A 27,052-nucleotide genomic window follows, 5' to 3' on the forward strand; every position below is an offset into this window, starting at 1 on the left:
AACCAAAATGGTTGAGAAATTCAAAGGTGTTGGGAACTGCAAACTTAAGATAGAATCCTGTATCTTCAAGAGTAAAAGCTGCAGTCTTAATACAGTAATTTGTCTGTTATAGTAGAAGTGACCACCGAAACTGATGCTACAGCAATTTTTTTGTATTTTCTTTGTATTTTCTTTTTTATTTTTATTTTTTCTTTTAAGTTTGCTTAAAACACGTCTTTTGCATGTTTATAGATATTGGAATAGAGGAGAGAAATAAATCTTCTAGAGGCAAAAGTTCCAGTTATTGCCCCTCAGATACTGTATTTTGCAGAAAGGAGCAATATAGGGCAATATTTTTTGAAATGTCTATGTTGCCCTATATTGCTCCTTCATTCCTTTCTTTAAGGGATCAGTATTTCCTGCAAACCACCTCCCACAACCTGGTTTTAGTACTGACTTGTGTATAGAAGCTTCTGGTGAATTGAGCTGTGCCACACTCATTTTTTTGGGATTCTTGTTTTGTTTTGTTTGAACTGGCAGCTTTCAGGTTCGTGTATCTTCATTGCTGGGAATTAAAGAAAGAAGTCTGCTGTGTGAATAAATTTGTAAGTAGTGACTGAAATGCTAATATTTAGCTGGGTTTAACTTGCTCTAAACCCATGGGGTCACAGTAGTGGCTGAACTTGTCTTCACAGTTGTTTGCATGTAGCAGATGTCTTGAAACATTAGTTGGTGCAGTCACTTTTGACTAGAGTTTTGAAGACTGACTTAACCTTCTAGTATTTGTTTTCAAGTTCTATAGAAGATAATGTCTGTCGCCCTGAAAATTAAGCCTTCTGATAATGTTTTCATAGTTTTAGTTACTTTCCCATGAGAGTCTGGTAAACATGAGTTGTTTATCACGTCCCTTCTGAGAAACATTTTTTTGATGGACGTTTTGCATGACCAGTGTGCTTGGGAAGGTGGTAACTTAATTATCCAATCCCTGGTCATTGTCAAGAAACTATAAATACTGGAGTCAGAAAATAAAGTCACAGGTTTTTGTTCTAACACTGAAAGTAGTAGTGTCCTTTAGCAACAAATGTGCATAACGCAGTTTCTTGCTGGCCCAAGAGAAAGTTATAGCCAGTGCTACAGCATGTCTGTGGCTGAGCAGACATGGGAGAAGGAGGAATATAGGCAGTGTTGCTTGAAAGTATTGTTGGAAATTTGAGTTAAGATCGTGGGTTAATTTGAATTTGCCATGAATTTTCTTGGATGAGGACTATGTTTGAGGTCCTTCATATGGGAATTGTTGTAGTAAGGCTGCACTTACACAATCACCCTGAGCTGGCACATCTGTGGTCCTCTGCAGAAGGATTACCTGTGGGCTCACACTTTTGCCCTCCGAGTTGGGCTGGCATTGGCATTTCTGCAGCAGGGTGGATCAGGGAACAGCTTGGTTAGGTTTTCATCAAGGTCAGTTCCTTGAGGTACTGTGTGGCTCTATCAGCACTGGTGCTGATGTAGGGTAGGAGAGCTTCCTTTCCCAGGAGCCTGCACCTGTGTCGGGTCAGTGGCTGCTCAGGTGCAGCCCCAGGGAAGTTGCACTGTGAGCACTTGGTGTCACGGTGTGGTGGCTGTGCTGAGCAAAGCAGTAAATTCTTGCTCAATCTCTGCCTAGTATGGTACACTAAAACCACATGGGACAACTCCAACAACAGATAAATGTTCCTTCTTATGGGAACAGGTTTCCAGGTTTTCAGCTGGATCAATATCAGTAACTGGAAGTACATCCTTCAGTGGATGTGTCAGGTGATACCTGTTGGCAGTAAGTGCTTATTTGTATTATCCCTTTTAGAGGAAACAAAAGGCAAGATTTCTTCCCCCCTTCCCCAGAAAGATCACGTCAGAATGTGATCTGGGAATGACGGCTGGGAAACTACATGAATCATTTAAGATTTTGCTTGGCTGGGAAATCTGTCAGCTGAAGGGAAGACAGAGCTGTTCTGCATGGTTGCTATTTTTTTCAGCTGAAGGGAATTCCTTCAAGGCAAGCCAGCATTTAATTTTTCATTATCTCTTTCCAAATAAAATAGCTCACCTCTAAGTGCCTTTTTTCTCAGGAGATACTTTGCTTCTAAGGTCTTGTTTGGCTTAAGATTTTTAAAAAGGGACTTGCAAACAGCAGTGATAGCGGATGAGGGTTCTGGTTGGTTTATGTAGTGCACAATTATGCCATTGCTAGGTCATGCATCCCTTGGAAGAAGTCTGGTTCTGCTTAGGGATTGCTGTATCAGCTGGAGCTCCTATGATGTTTTTCAGGGCATACTGAGGTAAGGGTGACTGAATTGAAAATTTAAAGATGATAAAGTTATTACAATATGGTGTGTGTGATTCAGCATAAAATTATGACTGAAATAACCACTGGTACTATTGTGAAAATGGATAATAATTTAATGTTTCTGTTACCTTTCTTCTATGCAAACAAAAAACCCTCAAAATTGTTTTCAATGCTCAATAAAGGGTGTCCTAGGAAATTACATGACTTATTAACTTGCTGAATATTGCAGGCCTGTAATTTTTTGATTCTAATTGTTTTTTGTTTTTGAAAAATGCAATGGCTGATAAATTGTAGGAAGAAACATTAGAACTAGTTAAGGATGATAATCTATTCAAATAGGTTGTTATAGTACTTTCAGCCTACAAACATTATTTGGTCAGCCCTAGCTTTGACCTTGCTGAAAGGAAGTAAGACAGCCAGAAGACAAAGTGAGGAGACTGAGCAGCTAGAAAGAAACTGAAATTTTCCCTGGGTATAATCAGATAGCTTGACTGTTTGCAGACAGCTGATAAGCACCTATAACCTCATATAAGAAAAGTGTGAATAACTTTGTAATGTCAATAGATATCTTCTGTAGAAAGCCTAGTACTTAGTGATACTTAATATATAGGTATTGCCTGTTTTCAGTGAGGAAAAAAGAAAAACCCAAACCTAAAGAGAAGATTCTTCTGTAAGATAATTTTTTCTACTGTTTCCTCTTTGTATTAAGGTTGCCTTTGCAGACTCTGAAACCTTTGTAGTGCAGTCCCTGAATAGAACCCAGCCAAGTAGATTTTGAACTCAGCCAAGGGTTTTCTTCCCTGCTGATCAGCTGTTAATGATTTTCAAGGTAAAACTTAAATATAGATTTAAATACCGATTTTTGAAATTTTAAGTTAGATATATATCCATATATCTGTTTATTTGAAACTCCTACCATGTGTTAATTCTTTTTGCTGACTCTGCCTTATACTCTTATTTCCTCAGTCCAAGGTAGAAAACCTAGTGTTTTGTTTCAGTGTGCAGGGATCAGGGATAGAGTGGAGAGTTTTAATGGGGGAGTGTAAAGTGTTATGTATATTTTATGAACTAATAAAGAGACAGTATGAGGAATTAGTAATATCTCTTTATCTAAAAAGAATATAAATTTTGAAGACAGAATTATGGACTAATTTTGCAGCATTCTGTTTGAAGGCTGTTTCCTGTGCTGTGTGTTGCAAAGATTAAAGAAATTCTTAATGCAAAATGATGTGAACTTAAAATATGGTACCTTTTCAGAGGAAGAGAATGGGAGTTTAGAATGTGTTTGGTAGAGTCTCTGAGGACTTGAAGATGTGAGTTCCAGTGTTTTTCTTTTTGAAATAGCTAAACTAGTGAAATTGGGCAGTCAATTTTATTGACTTTACTTCAGAGGTTTAGGAGATTGCAGTATTAAAAAACTTCTATTTTAACACTTTGCTGAAATATCTAGAATTATATGCAGTACTAGTGAAAGCTGCAAGGTATTATGCTCCAATTAGATGTTGATCTGGGCTTATGATCTGTAAGAAAACTTGGAGCCTAAGAAACTCTGCTGAAAGTGTTGTTTCAGGGAAGTGCATGCAGCCATGAAGGTGCTTACTCCCTTTTGTACTTGCAGCAGTGACCTGCTGCACTTCCTGCTGGACAGGTACAGTGTGGTGGTTGTCCAAAACTAATAAAATATGCTTTACTAGCTGTTCTGCAGGGTGAAAGAGTTGCAAATTTTTCCGTGGGTAGCTGTTATTCATTCTAGCCTTTAAGTACTGAAGTCAATTTTGTGCAGGTTTTACATGATAAAACTTGCTTGTAATTTAAAAATTTATTCGAACATGCTGCTGGGCTTTTTGACTGCTAATATTTATGTATAGGGCAAGAGATTGGTTTTCATCTCTTCAAGTGATATAAAATGTGCTTTTTTGTCATTGTGCTAATCACCACTTCAAGGCTGGTACTTACAGTTACTCTATGTTACTCTTTTTCTGTGTCACATACATAAAATAATTCTGATTTTACTCTGTCCATAGAAAGTGATCATGAAAAGTATAACATCAAATGCAGGGAGACAGGGGATATCCAACAGAGAACTTCATAAATTTTGTGGTCTATGAGCTGTCAAAATGGTCATCTGTCCTAAAATTATTGCTTCCAAGGACATAGACTCCTCTACCTTTTTCTCTCCTGGCCACTCACAAAGTAATTGACTGGTCCAGTTTCTTTATAAATTATGGTTGTGATGATTGTGTGTGTAAGAATGTTGAGAAGGCCTTTAAACTCAGCATGACTGAATTTGTCTCTTGAACCACTGGTGTTAAATAACTGAAGGCAATATCTTTTCTATCTGAGCTTATGCTAGGAAAGGAATAATCTAGGATAAATATTTAAAGGCACTATATGACTAAGTAGTTTCCCTGACTAACAGTTTCAGTCTGAAATGGAGACAGAAGGTAAGTGGATTTTTGAGCTAGAAAGTCTTTCTGGTCCTTCAAGGAGACCTAGTCCTGCAGCTGAAGACAGACATGTCCTTTGGGGTAGTTTACCTTTAATTTTATTGTTGTGATCACTGGTTGTGATAGGTTTAACTTAAAGACTCAATGACCATCCAAAGGCTAAGTTTGAATCCCAGGATTTCTTACATGTTTTAGGTCTGAATACTATTCAGACACTGTCAGATTAGTTTAGCTTCTCTGGCAAACTTCCAGGGAACAGGCACCTTGATTTTTATTGCTGGGGGACTACTGGCCCTGCTGCCTTGCATTTCCAGGTACTGGCTGATATGTACCAAAGTATGCTGGCTCAAGGGTTTTTACTGCTGTGTCCTGCTCTTACTGTCCCCCATGATTTACATGTTACGGCTCCTATGCAGAGCAAGTGATGCACAGATATGATAAAAGGAATTCTAGGCTGTTACTACTTTACTGATAGATGAGTGCAAGATATGTACCATCTCCCTTGAAGGGGAAAATAACAAAATCAATATGCACATCTCCTTCTGGAGCTTCTTTATTCCTTTTAATAGCCTTTCAAGAAGCTTGGTGTGTTTTGTCTACCTGGGATTATTTTTGCTTTGCTAGAAAGCAAATGCTTTCTCAATAACAGTTTACAACTTCTCTCATCTCCTGACCTTCTGTGTTTTGCAGTTCTGTGTGGCATACAGATGTCTGTGCATTACAGTAATTACTGCATTTAAGCATGATTAGTTTAGCCAGTAACCTCTATTTGCTTTGATAACTTAGGTTTTATTCAATTATTGGCATTTTCAAGGCTTTTCCATCTGGGACCAGATTCATAGGTTCTGATTTTCCTTATGCTACTCAAAGAGATTGAAGCAATCAAGAATAACTATAAGTAGATGAAGATGCTATTTAGGATAGATTTATAAGGTGTTTATAAAAAGGACTGTAACTGATTGGCTCACAAACCAATAAGGAGGTTGCTTGCTTTTGGGTTTCTAGAACATTGTTCTCTAAAACAAGAAGGGTATCAATGAGCTGTGTGAAAGCTGTTCAAGAGATCTGTCTGAGGGAGCCAGCCAAACCAAAACAATGCACAGTTGGAGACCACCAAAATTGTTTAGCTTGCCAAACTGTTGTTTTTCTTGAAAAGCAAATAGGCCTATTGCAAAGACTGTGTTTTCTGCTTTTAAAAATACAGTCTGTGGCTGTAAAACAAAATGAAGAATTAATTCCATTCAGCATATGGAGACTGGTAGGAATGTATGCACTGCCATTTCTAAAGTTCCTTTTGCAAGGGTCCGTTGTGGCTAGGTTTCATGTGTTGTGCAGCCCAACCAGCATCTTTGGATTGATTTGGTCTTCAATGCTGAATATGCTCATAGTGTAAGATTACAGGGTGTGATAAATATCCTCTTTGTGAGTGCTGTATTAGCTATCTTTCCACAGCTGTAGTCTATCAATAAACAAACTATTGGCACCTGCATGGTGGAGCCTCTGGTAGCTCTTTTTAGGCGCAAGAGCATCCTTGTAGGTTATCCTTATAGAAATTGTAGGTCAGGTTTTGAGATGACTGTGAAGTTATGAGATTATTTCAAGAATATTATGAAGATAGGGTAAAAGAAGTATAGCTGCTGGTGCTCAAGGGGAAACTAGAAATAAGGTGTATGTGTGGGAATAAACGGAAGAATTGGAGCTGAACCTTTGCTTAGATACATGTAGGGACTGCTTGCACATATTTTCTTCCTTGCTTGCTAGGGTATTTCATAATGGAAGGGAGACTAAAGAGATTTTAGCTCTGTGCCAATTACGTAGAACCTCCCTGGGAGGAAAAAATTACGTGGAGATTTGTTTTCAGAACATCAAATTTTTGACTTTGCTATTTTTCACATGTGCAAAGTAATAGTTAAGTTTGGTTTGCTTTTGCTGACATAGAGCTATTGGAATTGGCTGTGATATGGCCATTGGAAATTACAGGACACAGCAGTGACCATTGCTTGAGGGATAAACTCAGAAATGGAATGGAAAAGTAAAAGTAGGAATGAAAGGGCCCACAGAATGATACAGTGCAGAAGATGTAGCTTCTCCCTCAGCTCAACAGTTGAGAGGAACTGGATCAGGTTATTAAGAGTTGTAGTTCTCCACCAGAAAAAGATGTCCGTGTTGCTCTCTGAAGAATAAAGTCCTCTTATTTAGAGACTGAAACTGGCTTCTGAAGCCCATGTACTGAGGATTGGACATTTTTTTTTTCTTAGACTACATAGGAGTATTAAAACCCATCTGACAGGCTTCACTTGCTTGATTGTATAAGGGTCATATTAAGAATTAACAATTCTTTGTTTGAGAAAGGCCTCTACATAAGCATTGGATATTAAAAGTATAGGAGATTGTGGGGATTAAAAGGAAGATCTCTAGAACTACTTTTCTGGCCTTATTTTCTCATTCTTGCAGCAGTATGAAGTGGTGCTGTGTTAACTGCAATTTGGACAAAAATACTTGCTTCCAAATATTCAATGGTCAGAATTTCTTATGAATGAACTTATGAACTTCATGTAAAAATAATTTCCAATAAACAGAGGAGAGGTTTTGAGAAAGAAACTGAGATGTCTTCTATATGCCAACTATAATTTTTTCATTAAGTTCAGTATATGTAGTTCAAAGAAACAAAAGCTGTTGTGTTGTTTGTGGGGTTTTTTTGGTTTTCTTTTTTGGTGGGGGGGAGAGAGAAACACAGCTCATTTCCCAAATCCACAGAAGAAAATGTTCCAAAATAACTGAAAACTGTTAGAACAGTGGACTTTTATAGGTAACTCTTGGTATTTTGTTAGCACTCTTGTTCTGTGAAGGAGACAGAAATAAAAGGCAAATCGACCTTCTTCTCCTTGCCCCCTTAATGCATATTTGAGCTTTCTAGTTATTTATATGCTTATAGCCAAAATATATTTCTAGCGGTATTAATTAACTGTGAAAATGCTGCATAAAATTACAGCTTCTTCATGAGTTTCTAGAGCTACTGAAAAGAAATGTGAGAGGTTACCTGAGTGACTTTGGGTTTTTTTCCCTATTACTTACACTGCTCACATATGAAAACACTTATGAAAAAAAAGGAGTGTTTGGAGTCTATTCAATAGAATGGAAACCACAATGAACAGTGCCATCTTTTTGATTTTTTTGTTTTAACGTTTCAGCTGACCTTCACATCTGCTGTCTTGATTTTGCTCAGCTTCAACAGATTAAGTAGCACCATCATTGATCCCCTCCATCTCTTACTCATCTTCATCCTCTTCCCTGGCAACCCCATGAGATTCAATGTTGAAGATCTTGCATTGCTGGCCAGGTGCCCATCAGGTTGTTTTGACACAGAAGGAAAACTGAAGATTTGCAGAGTGGTCAGGGATGAAAAATTAATAGGTAAAAATGACTTGTGCTGAAAACTACTTCTGGTTGCTGTGCATGCTTTGTGCAGTTGTTGGCTTGGTTTCACCAATCATGTACACCTCACTTTTTTGTTTTCCTCATTACTGATGCTTGACTGGCACTAAATACCTTTCTAAAGAATGAAACTCAAAACTAGTTTGCTCAAGTCTCCTTTGTCGTATACCTGAAAAAGGGTACAAAGATCTTAACGTGATTTTTTTCCCCCTCCCTGTGAATAAAGACTGGCTTTTCTCTGCTAGTAACTGCTAGTCACCAGTCACTGGTTGCCATCTTTTAAAAATTTGACATCCAGTTGCTCAGAATTTATCCTCCCATCTCTAAAGTCTTTGTTGTTTTATCAGTATAGATTTTCCATTACTCACTTCACATCTCCTTTGCCAGTTTCTTCAGGCTTTTATGACCATATTTTAAATGTCTTTCAGTTTCCAGTAAGCTTGAATAAATGTCTATTCCCTTAGTAACTGTTAGAAATAGGTCATGTTTAGTGGTAAAATCAGTCCTACCACAATAATTTCAGCAACAGCAAATGTTTTATCTTCACTTGCCCCAGCTGATCTTCACTGTGATTGTATTTACTTTTATTCTATTAAGAAAAAAACCCAAACAAGCTCAAACCCAGCACAGACTCAGTTATAAGGGGCTGAGCAAGTTCTGTGCCACATTTTCAGAATATTTTACACATGCCCTAGTAAAACCACAACATAAGTTTTCTAATGATAATTAGCCACAATTTTCTGTGGAGTGTGCAGCAAACTTCCTGGGCAGGAGGCTTTAAGAAGCATTTAATTCTGTCTACCTTGAGGTTCCTCACCAGGTTTATTTTGCCCTGTGTACTCATTGTAGGCACCATATTGAGCCCTGCCTGGTTGATATCTGTTATTTTGAGGATGTTTTTGAATTTTATGTTACTTATGATTATGCTGAGTGTTATTACTGCTAATACTGTTAAAAACTTTACATTTACTGGAGTGATACCAAACATTTCTGTAGCCCAGTATCATGGGCTATCTGTGCCATGATCTGTGGTAGATTCTAGGAAAGGGTTTAAGGAGCTATGCATGATGTTCTTATTGCTGAGTAAATCCTTCTGGCTCCCAGCGATCATGTTATGACCCCTTGAGAAGAAGGATCCTTTCTGTCAGGGCAGGCTGGTCACTGTGTGTCCTGTTCACTAATAGGCTTTTCATTGTTAGTCTGATTAATCTTTGGACTTGCTTATTTTTCATGTGTAAAAGATAACTACTTTCCCAATCCTATAGAAAAGTATCTTTTATCTGAAAAATCTGCAGTGTGAATGTGATTCCTTCCTTCATAGGGTTCTGGGGGATGGAATTTAGTCTTAGCAGCAGCCTGTACCTGTACTCTAAAGCTACATACTTGGATCTGATAACTTTAAGTTTCCAGTTGGTGGAAGTGCATCACTTTATATTATGTTATTTTCAGTGTTGTCCTTGCACTAGTAGGTCTGAAAACATGTAGGAATTTCAATTCCTTTTCTAAGAAAGTCCCACAGGTTATTACTGAGCACAGTTATTCTAATTCTCAATGCCTGTAAGTGTAAACCCCCCACTATCTTGTGGAGAAAAAGGTTCTCTGCTTTTCAAATGTTGCATATTGAAAAATCTTAATTAAAATTATCAAGAGAAAAAGAGAGTGTTATTTATTTATTTATTACAACAAGAGATCCTTCTGCTCAATATAATGATTTTAGTGGTGGCTATCTTAGAGAAATAAAAAAGTTCCTCAGAGGCAGCTGTAGAATAACATGACCTTAAGGTACAGCTGTTTTTCCAGCTCTGTAGCAATTCCAGGCTGGCAGCTGTCTGGAGGTACAAGGTTTCATGTGCCCCCTCAAAAATGCAAAATAATGCAGCTTGTGTAAAAATATTTCTTCCTCTTTTAAGAAGTGATCTCTAAAGAGATCACATTTGTCTGTGAGATTTATGTCTGTGTATGTTTATAATAGGTTTATGTATTGATATGTATCTACTCATACACTTACAAGTGTGTTTTTAAAAAGAAAAATAATGCAATATTGAAAATAATCTGTTTATGGAAGAGTAACTTTTCAAAGTTTTTTGACCCATTCACTGACTGTGAAGTTGTAAAACATTCCCCATTCAAAAGTTTGTTATAATTCCTGCATGTATCTATAAACAAATACATGTTATTCCCACTGGTTAAGCACTTTAAAAATGTGTAGCAAAATAGTAATAGCTGTAAATATTTAAGCCTCATTTTGCTCCATTTTTTATGTTCTGAAAATTGTAAATTCAGATTAGCGTGTTCTAATATAAGTGTAATAGTGAATGTTTTTGTGTTTTAACATGGATTAGTTTTGACCTGAAATGATGGGAGCAAAAGATGTTCCTTGCCGAAGTGCCTGTTTCTGCTCCCTTGTGAGGAAGAGGGAGAAAAGCTGAGAAAACAGTGTTGAGTGTGTTCTGCAGTCACCAATTCTCCCTGCTGCGGAGTAGAAGAAACCTTCTGGGAAGTTATTTGATATCTAACATAGGCAGCCACTGAGTTAAGCTGCCTTGTTTTGATTGATAAAGATTTTCTTTTCTGACATTTATAACTAATTCACCTTTGTGATAAGCATTTAATGTGTGAAGACAAAAGGTTGTTTTTATTAATCTCCTACCTTTTGCATGCAGAACTGAGGGAGAGATGGTGCTGACTGAAAGGAAATCTGCTTTTTCTATTGAAAAATAAGGCAATTCTTTTTCCTATTGCTTTTCTGGATGTGCTAGTCTAACATAAGAACTCGAGTAATCCTTTTTAATGATAGCTATTTTGGCATTGTGCTTTTAGGGACAAAAAATACAAATCACTATTATTCGAAGAGTGGAAATGAAAAAAAAAAAATCCATTGTATGCTGTCTATAACACTGACTGTTCTTCATTATATCAACATTCTTTTGGTGAATCATAAATAGTCTATGCCCAGGGTCTGCTCATATAACATACACAGGTCTAAATCCAGAATTACTCTGCCAAATCCACTGGCATAATGGAAACAAATCTCACAGCTAAATGAGGCATTTTGGCAATGTTCAAAATGCAATTTCAGACCCTGACTACAGTTTTTTCATTTGATTTTGTAACTAAATTTGTTATAAAGGTATTATATCTATATAAAAATATATGATGGTATTTTCCTTTGTTGTGAAATGGAACTATATGCCTAATATGAATGGCCTGTTCAAATAGGCTCTGACCCTGACAGGCGGTGGAGAGCCTTACATGAGCTGCTGAGTACTCTCACCTGTCATTGGCTTTATTGGAAGTTGAATCCACTCATCTTCTGGAATGAACAAGCACTAAGTGTGGAATTGCCCTTTTTCTTACCCTTTCTGTCTGATACTATGAGCATGCTTGCGTAGTTGCCTGAAAATAGCACTGGATTGCAAAGAATTTCGGATAGTGTGCAGCTTGAGACACTCACCTGTGTCGCCCTAATTAGGAATGGCTGGGTAGAGACGACACGGACTCTCAAGGAGCCAGAACAGGAGAATTCCTTAGTTTATTGCTTTAGCCTTGTTTTATAGACTAGTTCGTGGAAAGTACAGAAAGGAAACTCTTATTGGTTAGTAAACTGCTACATCACCATCATTGGTCAGTGGTGTACAACACCCTCTGACTTTCTCTGGCAGAGAAAACAAGAGACAGGAAAACAACACCTGCAAGGGCTGTTTTCTGTCTTTGAGGATTGTTTTTAAATCCTCCCATAAATTTCTCAGGCTACCTCTCAGGCAGGACTGAGCTCTGTGGCCTGTAATAGCTACAGGCACTCTGGTTCAGATTTAGCATCCATACACCTGTTAACAGTAAGTATTTTATAATTGGCTTCCAGGGTGTTTTGGATGGAAATGATTACACTGCTGGGCAGATTGTGCATTGTTGGAAAGATTTTTCAATATGATATAGTGGCTTATCTTAATATAGCGATGGATGTGCACATATGGTACATTTTTAAAGCAGTGTTTCCTTTCAAAGCGCTGTTCAGGAAACTGTGAGATTTCTGTATGTTTGCAAACAAAAGGAGACAGTAGGATGTAAGGAATTCTCTGGCTTAAGTTTCATTCAGTTGCATTCTGCTGGGTGGCAAATGGTCTGACAAGTTTAATGTAGGGGACAGCAAGCTCATGACTACCTTCATGCATTATCATTCTGGTGTGTAACTTGCAGAAATTTTTAGTGAAGGGCTTTAAATTTGAAACTACTCCCTTGTACTCCATGTTCCTCTAAGCACCCTATTTTCATGGGAGCCTTGGCATTTTGTAAAACAGTTTAAGGACGTGTTTTGATAGCTTTGCAACAGTGAATAAAGGAGTGGGTGAGTTTTGTTGAAATCAATCGCTAGGTCCACTTAGGCTTTTGAAATTCAAAGCTGCATTTTGAGAAACTTGGTGAGACACAAATTAATGGCTTGTTGCTGAAATGATTTAGGCTTGCAGGATATAAATGGGAATTCCACTTGAAGTGCTGAAGTTTAATGAAACTGGTTAAATAGGTGAGTGATTTTCACTCTATATCCAGGTCAGTTCTAGAAAACTCTATCTTATTCTGGTTTCTTCGTTTAAACAAGTTCTCAAAATTTGAAGAACTTATGAAAGGAACCAGGAGATTTGACAAATTTTAGCTTATAAAAAGGCTAGCGACATGATTAGTGTCAGTGTTTTCAAAAGGTGATTTTATCAGTTACTTTCTTTAATTAGGGAGATCACAATAAGAGAGAAACTTGGAAATGGAAGCCAGACAAATGAATCTGACCACAGAATGATTGGGCAGTGAAGCCCAAGTGTGGTTAGATATAGCAGGTGTTTAATTTTAAAATGTCACAAGGTACTAGACTCAGTACAGAGACCACTGAGTGATTAAAGGGCAATGTCTTATGATGGATCAAACTAAATGATGTAGCACTTCCTAGTCAGCTTATATCCCAGGAATTTGTAAAACAGTAGCTTTCAGAGGCTTCACCTTTTGGGTACTATAAAGGATAGCCTCTTTGACAAAGACAAATCTCTCTTGAATCTCATATCCATGTTTCAGAAGGTGTAATTTATAGGCATATGAAGTAAAACCAAAGCCATTTGTGTGCTATAAGGATAGAAGGGAGTGTGCCCTGTATTTTTTTTTTTATATCATCCTAGAAATGAATAGGTTTCCCATCTAAAGCAGATTGTTGACATATGAAATCATAGTTAAATTTTGAAAGCTAGTTTGCCAGTATAGAAGCAAAAAATAGTGTTATGATGACATGTATTAAGCATCTTAATAAGCATGGTTACCAGTTTTTTGCTCTTTGTTTGAATTAGCAAATGTTTCAGTAGGCTACTAATGCAGTGTGTGAAAGATATGTCCCAAACAGCACTAATGAAGACATGTTCCTATTTTCATTGTTGGAATCTAACTTGGCTTATGGCTTGACCTGAAAGAAAAGTAATTTTGATGTTTTGGAAGACCATCTGAATGCTGAACAATTAACTCTGGAAGTCACTGCCATGAAGCAAAAACTGATTTGCTACTATTTGTTAACTGCTCTCAGGGGCACGTGAATGTCTGCATATACAAATATTTATAGCTTAATGGCAGACACTCCAGACACTCAGTTCAGATGTTCATAAATTATGCTACATGTATAAGAAGAATCTTCTCTATGAAATTGCAAAGAATGCCTTCCAACTTATCTGTGCTGTAAATCTTAAGTAGTGTGAGAATAAATTTTCAATTTATATGTGGTTCATTCTTCTACTTTTTCATATTTAGATGCAGGACAATAAATGATTAGGCATCCTAAGGGCATTTATTTTCTTTGGTCTAGCAGTGTAGTTAGTTATTTTGAACTGAGACACAACCCAGATTTTGCTGGTGTTAGTGAAACTTTCTCCTTTGTAGACTTCAGTGCAGTTTTGTGTGGTATGGGTAGGTAGGTGGTTGTTTTGTTGGTTTTTTTTTTTTCCCCTGATCTGTACCCTACTATAGTGTACTGGTTGTGGATAGCAAATTTTAGCAGTGAAATATTAGGAAGACATATTTAGGAAATGTATTAGGAATGTATTTTGCTATTTGTTATAGCAACATGTATTTAGGAAAGGGAAGTGTGAGCGATAGCTCTGTGAACACTAAAGTCAGAGGAGAGGACCTGCTCCAGGTGGAGAAGACCATGCAGGGGTGTGGGGATATATTCTGAATGATGTGTAGCCCATTGCCAGTCCATATTGGAGCTGGTCCTTTTGAAAGGAGCTGTAGCCCATGGAGAGGACCCACACTGGAGCAGATCTTTGATATCTGCACCCTGTAGGAGGGATTCCATGCTGGATCAGGGGAAAAACACGAGGAAGAAGTAGTGGTGGAGAGGAACTGTTATGGACTGACTCCATTCCCTGTCTCCCTTGTGCCACTTAAGAGGTGTGGACAAGGAGATTAAGTAGTTGAGAATGAAGGAGTGTGAAGCTGTACCTTGGGAAGAAGGGGATTGGAGGGAGCTGTTTTAGCTGTTGTCTCTGTTTCTTATTGTCCAGGTCTATTTAATTGACATAGACTTAAATTTATTATCCCTGGGTTGAACTGGTTTTGCCTGTGATGATTATTGGCAAGTAACCTTCTTGTCTTCATCTTCACCCATGAGTATTTAAATTTTATTTTCTTGCCCAGTCCTGCTAAGAAGAGCCAATTATAGAGCAGATGGGTGGGTGGCAGCCTGACCAAGCACAATATGATCCCTTCTGGGAAGCGTATTTTGCTAATACTTTTGTGTGTGAAGTCCTCAAAACTTGAGTTTGTGCATGTGGGTTTTGTGACCACTTCTCAGGAGGTGGCAGATACGCCTTTGCATCCTGTGAACACACTCAGTGTAAGTTGCTTTTGAAGGCAGAGCTGGGAGTGGGGCACCATAAAGCTGTGGTCAGCAGTGTGACTGGGGTTGTGAACCTAGTGCATGGCAGGGCTTCCAGAGAAAAGTTTGACATCGTGCTAATCTTGGACCATTTCTTATGGATGTCAGTCAAAAATATTTCTCATGGAACTTGGCAAATTTGTGACTCACCTAAAGTATCTGGCAAGTGGATTATATACTTAGTTTCTACCGAATTGGAGCCTGGGAGGTACTTTCTTCCAGAACTTGAGTGGGATACTGGGAGAATGATTACTCAGCATTAGTTGCTAATGTGTATAATAAGTATTAAACATTTATGTACCATTTCTCATTAGCATAGGAGGGGACTTTTAATTAAAAATTTTAGATCTCTTTGAGGATTGCAGTATTGTGTACTAATTTTTGTTCTAATTGCAGATCACAATTTATAGCAATGGTTTTCTTGAGAAAAACACCCCAACACAAATCAACAAAAAGCAAGAGAACAGAGCATATTTTTGTTATGCTGCTTCATTTCCTTTTTGTTTTCTGTTCATAGATTTTTCAGAATAATTTTGCATTTTTCTTGCCACTAAAGGAATGAAAACATAATTTTGGCCTTTTTCAGTTTCTTAATACGTATTCCAATTCAGGCTGGATTTCAGCCTAAAATGTTATTTGCCATATATATGTGAATTTGGAGTCATCGCTAGTAATGTAAAGAAAGAAGCTACCTAACCCATTTATGGTTCATTTTCCCATATCCTGATATTCCCAAACAGTAATGTTGATATTTAAGCAGATTTGAAAATTACTTTGCAATCTAGCCACAAAAGAGATAAACTAAAAAGTACAATTATGTTTTTTCATCTCAGTAATAGTTCCAGAGGGCGCATTATGTTCTATTGAGTAAATATGTTGACATTCTGCTTATTTCTGAATACTTATTATCAGTATTTAGGAATTTATATCAGTATTTAGGAATTTATTTTAAAAATAATTATTGATCAATGTTCTGTAGTGGATTCTCTAGGAGAATCATTAGTGTCCATTGTGTAAATCTAGTGTAGCTTGTGGTTTAATGATCCTGTGGCAGAAACCATTCCAGTATGTCAGGTCAGTTCATCCATACACCAGCTCAATAAACTCATTCTGCTTTTGTGTAGGAAAAGTTGCCTTTTAAGATTTTTGTGATGTGTTGATTTTTAAAATTATCACGCAGAAAGAAAGAAGTTTAGTTTACAGATGACAGTATTGAAAATTAAAATAAAAGCTACCATGAGTGCTGAAAGTACCTTGCATTAGAAGCTGTATTTCACACAAATTATTAACATGTTGTCTTGGTTTGAAAAGACAGGTGTCTGCTAAGGAAGGCAGAAATGTCCCTTGAAATGGAAAAATGTAAATCTTCTCCTCTCCAAATTATTATAATCTTGAAATCAAGGGGCTCTCAGGCAAAGATATGGGAATAGGAATTACAGTTCTTTACTAGGAAAATTAAAATAAAAATGCAGTAGTACAAAAAAAACCCAAAACACTGACAGAGTCAGAATACAACCTGATACCCTGTTGGTCAGGGTGTTGGTAGCACTCTGATTAAATGGTGGCTGAGGTCCTCCTGGAGTGACAGATGAGGTTCTGATGAAACAGTGATCCTGTAGAAGGATGTGGCTTTCTTCTGGAGGTTCAGTGATGGTGTAGATGAGATCAGTCTTTCTCTGGGAATTCAGTGGAGAAAGGCTGCCTGCAGTATTCCAAGTCTCCGATTATCTCTAGGTAGGAATGCTTGGCTCCTCCCCCTGGGTGGAGCATCTCACAATGGGATGATGTAATTTTATCAGTCATGCAGTGAGACTCAATGGCCCATTAACAGAAGATATCACCCTGGAGGAAGGGTGGGTCGTGGAAGAGATAAAGAACCTGAACCACCTGGTTTTAACAGCTGGTAATAGAATACATACTTTTGGTTACATCTTGCATTGCAAACCAAGATAGAGGTCTTGTTTTTTTTTTTTCCTGTGATCTAAACAATGTTGTGGTAGCAAACTTGTATGGCACATTCATACTGTATCCATATGCTTGTTTCCCGACCCCCTTAAAACCAAGGGATTTATATTGGCCAGAGTCAATCCATGGACTTAACTACACAGATGTATATTAGAGTGCAGTAATACACCTAATGCCAGAGAGAATTATGTAAAAGGTGGTGAATAATTTGAGACTCCTCTTGTAATGAATTAAATTTCGTTAAACCAAGTGTGTTGTTAGGCTTGAGATTTTGTAGACAAGTTTAAAGTGCATATCTGAATAGTTATGCTGTCAATAAAGACAAGTTTTCCTGTAATGTATATGGAAGCTTAACATGAATTATGTTGTTACAGCATTTATCACAAGTGTAATGTGTTATTAATAGTTGGCAAAAAAATCCTGAAAGTAAGATTTCAGTTTCTCTCATAAATCAGTAACCAGAGAACCACATGCAAAGTAGAAATAATAGAATAATGACATACTCCTGAATTTCATATGTGGATTACATTGTAATGCAGCTGTGAAAATGTTATTTCAGTTTTCATGGCATAGTTCTATGTGAGTTCTGCCAAAAAATGTGTGAATGTATCATAGAATCTTATCTGCAACAGGCAGGCATATACAATGTATTTTCACCATTTCATAGCTGTAGAGTTTTAGTATTTTTCTCTCCAATTTGATATTTTAAAAATATTCTTACATAACGAGATTGCTTTATATGTATTGAAGCTGCAGAGTCTTTTCTGATCTGTTAGAATATGAAGTGTGTGTGTGTGGTTTAGCATTCTGTAAGCCAGTGATCTCTCCAGGGCATCTTGAAATAAAAGTGTCTCTTCTGGCTAAGGATGTACTTATTATAAACCATTTTTCAGCAGTGATTTTAATTTTCTAGAGCATGCTCTGTGTCAGTTTAAAGACTGAGCAGCTGAATAAGTGCTGATGCACAATGTAGTATAGCTTTGGGATTGAATGTCATTGCTTAATGTGTTTTTTCTCTGACTATAAACTACATGTATGATATTAGTTATGAGCATGTTCTGCAAGCTGAGGAGCAGGTAAGTGAATCAATGCTTGAAAGTTTCAGTGAAATACATTGTTGCTGTATTGGTAAGATTTTGATTTGCAGTAAGAAGTATGCTAAATGGAGAAGAAAGTGGAAAAATTACAAAACTGTGGTACAGGTGGGTCTTACCACCCCTTCATGGTTCAGAAGTCCCAGTGTGTTTGAGGGCTCTCAGCCCCAATGTTGCCTGTGCTTCTGCCTGCACTTAACTGGGATGTGAGTTGTCCTCTGACTGTTGGAATGTTAGGTGTATAACAATGTACATGTGTTTATAAATTTACAGCTATCCAGAAATATGAAACTATCAGTCAGTGTTTAGTGAAGAATTCAAATGAATTTTGTTGTACTGAGGGAAGAGATGTTGACATGTGGACTTTGAATCTGCCTTAATGTTAGGTATTTTCCTGTTACTGTAGCCATGCATTCAGGTCTGTGAGAGGTCTTGTTTAAAGTCCCTAAATTATGTTTGGTCTTTTTTTAAAGAACCAGTTTTGCTCTTCCTTATGCAATACTGTGGAGGTATTTTTAAATGCTTATATTTTTCCATTCCTTAATTTAAATAGTTTTTTTGGTCAAGGTTTCTTGATGGTTTTAGCCATTTTAGATTGTGAGAATGCTGCGCAGAGAACTCTGTGCTAGATGAATGCTGTAAACTCTAGCATTAGAACCCTGCTGAGCATGATGTACATAATGCCAATGCAAAGCCCTATGACAGCAGAAGGCCACCTCTCCTTGTCCTAGCAAGGGTACACTGGGATTTTGTTCCCAATGGTCTGTGCAGGATCACTAAGGTCTGTGTGTTGGCTGTTGCTGCAGTCTGCTTTCCAACACTACTTGAAAATGCCATTTATAACCACTGAGAAATGAGAATGATCAATTGCTTCTATTTTTACTGTGAACTGAAAGACAACATCTCTCATTTCCCTTCTTAACAAGATCCTGGCAAGCCCTACTGCCCTTTTGCCCTCTGATTCCCTCAATTTTCTTGCTGCTTTTCTTGCTTCTCCTTTGCCCCTCCAGAAATGACTGACTTATTCTCCACATAGTAAAGCCCTCTCTTCCCTTCCACTGCTGTTGGAGTCAGACCTTTCTTGTAACATGTTCTCACATAGATAATCTATTCAGTCTGCTGGTTTTCCTCTGTGTTTGCTTTCATCTCTTGCTTAACTTGTTCCATGCCTTCCTTTCCTTTATCTTTTTCATGGTGTAAGCAGGCTTTACTCCTTCCTCTTTTATGCCTACCTGTCCTTGACCTGCCTGCTTCGCCAGCTGTGACTGCTACTCGGTTTGGTATCTGGAGTATTGCTTTGTTTACAGTGTCCTCCACTGCATTTTCATCCCAGAATCCTCCCTGGTCCTGTTGCTATTCCTTGCACTCTACAGAACATTCTTTTACTAATCACTGAATAAACTCTTCTAAATGAGAGCTAAGAAGCATCTCTTCTTCATGTGATTGACTAGGGGAAAAGGAACGACAGTCAGAGGGTGAGCTGGTGTTGGAAGCAACAGACATTCTCAACTTCTTCCATTGATTTTATTCTTTTGAGTGATTAATTCTGTGCTGTATCTAGAGTCAAAGCACATATGAGAAAATGTGACTTTAAACTGAATATTCTTCAGTACTTAGTTGCATCTAGACCTGCCTCAATACCTGTTTGTCCAAACTGCGCTTTCATCTTGCCTTCCAGAGACTTCTTCCTGTGCATTTAGCCATGAATTCAATTTCAGTGGGAATCAAACAGCTGCTTAATCTTTTCTGTCAAGTTCTTTCTCCCATTGCTTTTGATGGCTGAAGCAAACATCAGTTCTCTTCCTGCTGCTCATACAATTTTTAGCATTGCTTTCAACAGGAACGTTGAATGTTTCTAAGTATTTGTGTTCTGGCTATCTTTGTGTTTTACAGGTTTTTTTTTTAAGATAGACAACTCTTTCCCACTCTGTATCACCTAGAAGTCTGGACTGGAATAATCTAATTTTGTGTTTTCATTTACTGAAATATCCTTCTCCTGTTCTTGGTAAAGAAGACATTTGGTTATATCCATTAGACCTCTTGCAAAAACAATTTTCCTCCATTTGTTTTTTTTTTTTTTTTTTTTGACAATCACTCTTTCCCTTGCATCAGATTGTTGTGTCCTTCCTTTTGTAAGCTTTTTGTTTTCACTGTGAAGATTTTTCCCAGTCTCCAGTACTTTTCTTATTCTGTCCTGAAGTTTTCTTTAAAATTGTGATTCTGAGCTGTGTCCAGCATACAACAAATGTGTTCATAGATCGGTCAAACCAGCAAGGAAGTTCCAAAACAAAACACTTAATGTAATTTCATTATCTTCCCCAAAGTTCTGCCTTTACAAATCATCTTTGCTATAATGTCTGCCAGAAATTCACAATGATAATGTTTTTATTTAATGTTCATTGGCTCTTGTGTAGTGTGATGTAGGTTTGCATGTCTGCAGTGTGCAATCTCTCCAGCTTTCTTGTTGATCATCTGTGTTCTGTATCTGTCAGTGGTTAATATCATGAGGTCCTGTGATCCCTGACATGCATTCATAAACCCTCGGGTGATAAATATAAACTTTTAATCTGAGCAAATCCCTGTATTTGTAAGTGTTATCTAATAGAATTAGCTCAGTTTAATTTTTAAAAACTTGTGTTCTCTGCTATCCCTGCACAATTATAATTGTATAATAGGTAGAATTGTACGTGTTACAATAATTGATGGCAATCAAGTATTAGTCTCATTTGCACTAGATAATTGTGTAGATAGCTGTATTTCACAAGAGGTAATTGAGCATCCCCATGTAGTTCTGTCTCTGTCTGTTCAGTGGCTCTTAATAGATTTGGAGCTGCTCTGTGGTGTTTCTCAGAGTGTGGGATCTGTCAGATATTTCTGTTGAACGGTTTCTCACATGACTGCAGAGAGTCCTGGGAATGAGTGTACATTCACTATTTAAGATAAATGTACAAGATCAGGACTTGATTAGCTTCCACACTGTGCTGTTTTGGGGGACTTGGGTGGCAGTTCTTGAAATCCAAGCTATGGTTTTTAGAGAGGACTCTGGTCCTCTCCTTAGCTGTCTGGTTTGGGTTACAGAAGACCTGATAGCTATGCTGGAGACAAGAAAGGTTTTGAAATGCTGTGCACAAGTCCCATAGAGTAGAAGTCTATAGCTGAGTAGATGCCAAGTGAAATACTTGGTAACTATCTCATTAAATATTAACTTTTAACACATGGAAGAAACCTAGGGATGGAGGAAAGCTAATAATACCAGTGTATTAACATGCTGCACTGAGAGATGGACTGCTGCTGCACAGAAGGGAATCATGGAAACGTTGTGGTTTGTGTTTTGAAGTTGGTATTGACTGTAGCTGGAAGAGCTTCTTGGCCTCTGAAATGGTTTCGCTTCACACAGTGTGGCAGTGAGGGATCTCTTGGGAAAACAAAATCATATCAAATGAAGCACAGAATTGGCCCTTTTGATTATGTTAATCTGAACTGGGATATTACTCTAAGAGAATATGCTGTGAAAGAGTTAGAGATTGACCTTGGAAGTAATATACCTATATTTCTTTATTGCTGAGTGATTAATAATCAAAGAAAGAACCCCCCACATTTTATTTAAAAAACAAGTGAAGAAAATAAACCACCTCAAAACCTTATGGCTTGCATCAGATTCCTTCTGTTCAAGGCAATAAACTAGTTTGTGAGGATACTGTTGCTAAACTCTTCCTTCACTGAAAGTGGTCTGTGCTTGATATGAAGTATTATTTGTGTTTCACCATTCTATTGTATGGACAGTGTAGCCTGGCTGCCAGTCTGTACATGCTGGGCTTTTCTGTTGCACCAGTTTGTCTCACTTTAGATTCTAACCTCGGTTTAAGTTGCTTTAAATTTTTTTTATAAGGGAAGCTGTCAGTAGATGGCAGCAGCAATCTCCTCACATAATAGTTTTAGGTTACCAGGCAAATGAACATTTTACACTAATGTTAACTAATCCTAAGGCAAAACACTCTACTGAAGTAATTCAGTGTGGGAAAAACTCACTTTTATTCTTGGCCTAAAGCAGGATTTTGGGGCTGCTGATTAACCTCGGTTTAGACTTCCATGAACCGGCACATGCGAGAAGAAGGGAAGCCAAAGGAGTCTATGTACAGCTAGAGACATCCTGCAGCTGCAAAGCGATTAATGGCAGCCAGCCCAAGGAACTCGTGGGTGGAGCCCAAAGGACCATTAAAGATCTTCGGGCTAAGCTGCTTTCCTCGCCATATACTCATTACTGCAGGTTGTGCTTAGCACAAGGGGGAGAGGGGCTGTGCATATGCATACACATGCATTTCAGGGTGCTGCTCTTTAAGTTCCATTAGTGATCCTAACTAGCTCTAGTGCTTGCACTGCAGTGGCTCCCAGGTCTGAGAGCAGGTTGATCTCAAGGGGCAGGGGGTCCAATCTGCCATATCCTCTGCCCCTTCAGGAAGTGAAGCATAAAGGCTTGTTTTGTTTTGTTCTGTCCATATCCTTTCCTGAGAAGGGTTGACACAGTTTGTCTTTTGTGGCTGCCAGAAGGTGCCTCAGGGAGGGGCTGTTTAACTCCTGTCAAGGGCCCAGCTGCCACACAGATGCCATGGTCTGGGTGCTGTAGGGATGAGCCTCTTCAACTCATCTTGGCACCAGCGCGGGGATGTCATGAAGCAGAGGAGGTCAGCAGTGAAGAGCAGGCCTACTTCAGGCATCTGGTTGTGCCAAGAAGAAAAAGGCTGGGTTTTTTACCCATCTCTCACTCTGAGATTTTAATTTTTCCATGAAGAAGTTGAATACCTCTGATTTATAAAAAAGGCTGTAGTGCTGTCCTGTGCTCACATTTGGGCTGTCAGGAGCTGTTGATTGTTAAGGACAAAGTTGTGCTCTCTCTTTCAGTATCTCCACTGAGCACTATTTACTATTCCCATTCTTTTTCTGACTAGCCCTGAGAACTGAGCTGAATTCTCCACAGTGCCACCAGAACTTATTTGCTGAGTGGTGAGAGCTAATTTTAAGTCCACTGTTATAAAAGTGGTTGTGCTTTGACAAATGTGTACAGTTTGCACTTATCAGCACTGAATTTCATTTAATATTTGATCACCTGGCGGGGATACTGAGAGCCCTTAGCTCTGCCTTCAGTTTTCACCTTGCTATACACATTGTTGTACCTGGGCATCTATTAATAGAAGATATTTGCCTTTCATACCTTTGCAGTGTAATTTTTCCAAGCAATTGGCCAAGGACCTTGTAAACATTTTAAAAAGAAAACTAATTAATGCTATACCAGTGCTTCTAGTTACTCTGTCAAGTTTGTGACATGGGACTTCCACAAAACCTGTTAACTCTTTATCTTCCTATTATTTAATTTTATAAATTTCTCTTATTTTACTCTGTATTATAATTTCTACCCATTAGACCACCACAGTAGTTTCTCATTAGAAAGATTTGAAATCTGCTGTTATGTGCCTACTTGTACAAGATTATTAATACAAGCCATAGGCAAGGATTGGCCAGGATATTAACCAAACTTTAGCTTTTTAGGGTAAGTTAAGTACTTTTTTTGACACTGAATTTGTTATTTAGATTAATCTAATAGTTAAAAAACTGGCATACTTAGAGCATTTTTTTAGCTATCTAGTAGAAGTTCAGAAGAAGTGAAATATGGGGAAAACCACCTGTAGCTGAAATCATATATGTTCTATTTTCCTTTGTAGAAAGGAGACAATGGCATATTGTATACATTAAAACAATTCCTTGGTTTGGGAGAATTTGGTTATGTGGTCTTGTGGGTGATTTTGTTTTTTCTACTTTTTTTTAGTCAAAATTTTTATTTACGGTTGTATCTTAGTGAGGGTTTTTGGTAGTCTGTTTTTATTTTGTTTGAATTTTGGTTGCTGGTTTTTTGTGTGTGTTGGTTTGTTGTTTTAGTTTTTTGTAATCACATGCATCTGGCTTTTAGGCTTACTTAAGTTCTTAGACTTTGGCACCCCTCACTATTTGAAATGTCTGCCTGTTATTGAATGAATCTGTAGACTTCTGCCATTGACCTTTTCTTTAGAGCAATATTTATAAGACTAAAACAAATGTGGAACACAAAAACTCCTGAAACAAAAGAAGGATATCTATGTACCATTTCAGAAGGGTATAAAAGCCTTCCTAATATAAAAACATTCTGAAGTATTCCCATGAGAGATGATATCCTGTGCATTAGCCTTGATGTCTCCTTTTTCTCACAGCCTTACACACGAGTGCTAATTGATCAGCTCTTTAGAGAATTATAATTAATTCTATTTCTGTTAAGTGCATTGCAGATACCAATGCAGCATAGTGTGTGAGTGACAAGCTCCTATGTCCTACTCACCACAGGTGGCTTGATTTCACTGGAGTAGAGTTCATGGGATGCAGCAGTACTGCTTTTTTGCTGGAGTTATTTGGGTGAATGTAGGTTTGTTCATGTGCGGCACAACTGAAGTAGAAGGAGAAAATAATAAAATAAATAAACATTTAAACATCCAGGAATACACCACCATTTCAAAATCAGTTGGTGGAACTCCTTTTAGCTGACACCGTCTTTGATTTTTATGGATATGTCCTAGATACACAGAAAGCTTAAATAAACACCTAAACTGTAATGGGACATTTTGAGGATTAATGTCAGTGTAGCCCAAGATAATAATGGGATTCAGTGAGGCCAACCTGTTTGGAATTGTAGAGAAATAAATAGAGTGTATCATCAGTTTTACTGATGAGGCTTTCTGTATTTGAGGAGGAGTTTCTGATCAATAGTCTTGTTATCAGTGTTATGTGGTCTGGGTATTATCAAAGCTTTATTAGCTTCCACTTTTCTGAACCTGGTTTTAATACCATGTATGGCCATTTTTAGCAAAGCCAATTAATAAATTAATGAATTCTTAGCAACAAGGAAACATAATTTTCTTTTCTAAGAAATAAAAATAGCTGAAGAGAGAGACAATAAGATGGGAAGAAGTATTAGGGTTGTATAGGCTTTTCTGGTTGTGTCCTTCCTCTTTTTATATATATTGACACTACTTTTCTTCTATTTAGGATGCTTTTACATAGATTTTAAGGAGTTAGGATGTCTGGAATGCTGGACACATGGCATCTACCAGAAGCCAAATTATTGTTTAGAATACTCTTAAATTCTACTGCATTTCTCTTTAACAAGCACAGCAGCATTGGTAAGGTGTGTGTGTGGGAAGTACTTCTCTGTTCCCTGAGTTTTGTGTTTGTTTCTACCCATCATCCTTTTCTGATCCATGGTGCCAACTTTAACCCTGCAAACCCGCCTGAGCACTTTAAAGACCCATCTTCAAGTTTAAAACTGGTGCTTGCTGTGTTTTCTCTTGGAATATTTCTGTGCTCACATGATCACAGAAATCATATGATTGTGTTGAAAAGGTGGGATCTTAAGCTTTTTCTGGTGCTGGTTGGAACAAATTGTGCTTCACTTGTTTCATTTAAATGTGGGGAAAATATCACATCTATTCTCTAATTTATCAAATTAATGTTTTGAAACAATTTTATGGTTGAGAACTGTGCTGGGAGACTAGGACATGAAGAAAATTCCTGTGGCATAAAAATAATTAACACTTAAACAGTGACTATTAAGACTTAGGTGTTTAGCCTATTTAAAAAGATGTGAATTGGAGGGAAAAGAATGTTTTTTTTTTTTAGTTGCTGCTTTAAAACTGTAGTAAATTAAAGGGCCAGGAGACCTTCTGCCTCCCATTAACAAGCCTTTATTAGATAGAACTGGGCCTAGAGGTGGGGGCTTGGGGTGTGTGCCGCCGCCGCCGCTGCTCCCAGTGGTCGACGTCAAGGAGGAGGAGGACCACACAGACCTGTCGTCATTCACTGTCAGCAGGACTGGAGCCTCTATCCTCGCTGGGATCGTCCTGAGACTCTGCTTGGGGCGCAAAAGTCCAGGGGTGTCTTCCCTCTCAAGTCCTGCCCAGGTCATGGTGATCAGTTTGCCGGACCGGGATTGGCACACCCAGTCTCCCCAGGTCCCCGCTGCCTCCACAGTGTGGTCCTCCACATGTTCCTTGAGAGTGGCTCGTCGTCCAGGGCTGTCTTTGCTCCCAGGTGGTAATATGATTTTAATATGCACCCGTGTGCAAGTCTTTATGGGAAATGCGGAAGTTCATCCTATGTGCAACCCTTTATGGGAAATGCGGAAGTTTGTCCTGTGTAGCAGCAGCTAAATTACGTGATGGGTTGGGAGGGAGTAAGGGATGGGGATACAAATGCAAAGATAAAACAAGTACGAACTTCTTGACAGTGGGCCCTTTTAGGGCTTGCAACACCAAACAATAAAACAAATACGAACTTCTTAGCAGTGAACCCTTTTGGGACTTACAACACCAAAACCCCTTATCCAGGGACCTAAAGTGGGATTGGAACAAAAACATGTAATTTGAACATTGGGATTTTTATTTATAACAAAACCACATCAATACATTACCAATAAAGTCTTTAAAGAATTATTTTAAATGCTCAGTAATATAGACTGGAGAAAATTGCATGTGGAAAGTGGTAGGATAAGAGAAAAGGCCTCAAGTTGTGCCAGGGGAGGTTTAGACAGGATATTAGGGAAAATTTATTCACTTAGGGGATTGTCCAGCATTGGAACAGGCTGCCCAGGGAAGTGGTGGAGCCACCATCCCTGGAGGCATTTGGAAGGTATGTAGATGTGGTGCTTAGGGACAGGTTTTAGTGGTGTGCTTAGTGGAGACTGTCACCACATTGTAGTGGCTGCAGAGAAGATGGAGACCCCTTTTTTTTACAAGTAGTCACCTGAAAAATAAGAAAACCAATGGGTACAAATTGCTTCTGGGGAGATTCCTACTAGGCACAATTTTTACAATTATCAATTATT

General features: G+C 38.1%; 1 protein-coding gene across 12 annotated transcripts in view; it reads left to right on the forward strand.

Annotated features, from left to right (window-relative positions):
* The window catches only part of INPP4B (inositol polyphosphate-4-phosphatase type II B), a 322,017-nt gene that overhangs the window by 31,949 nt on the left and 263,016 nt on the right, over nt 1-27,052 (forward strand). For 6 of the 12 annotated variants that reach the window (XR_015772647.1, XM_088056194.1, XM_088056195.1 and 3 more), the window contains exon 1: nt 1,879-2,011. The exons of 3 other annotated variants lie outside the window; for them this stretch is intronic. Coding sequence is in view for 6 of the 9 variants with exons in the window: in XM_088056194.1 (XP_087912320.1) it covers nt 1,886-2,011 (126 nt within the window). In the remaining 3 variants the exon portion in view is untranslated. Of the gene's footprint in view, nt 1-1,878; nt 2,012-2,200; nt 2,295-3,011; nt 3,132-27,052 lie in introns of those variants that run through there. 3 more of the 12 variants (XM_088056197.1, XM_088056199.1, XM_088056204.1) reach the window with 3 other exon arrangements.

Source organism: Pseudopodoces humilis, chromosome 6, assembly GCF_049639895.1.
Source record: "Pseudopodoces humilis isolate 2021_Gansu_Grassland_sample_001 chromosome 6, ASM4963989v1, whole genome shotgun sequence".
Lineage (NCBI taxonomy): Eukaryota > Metazoa > Chordata > Aves > Passeriformes > Paridae > Pseudopodoces > Pseudopodoces humilis.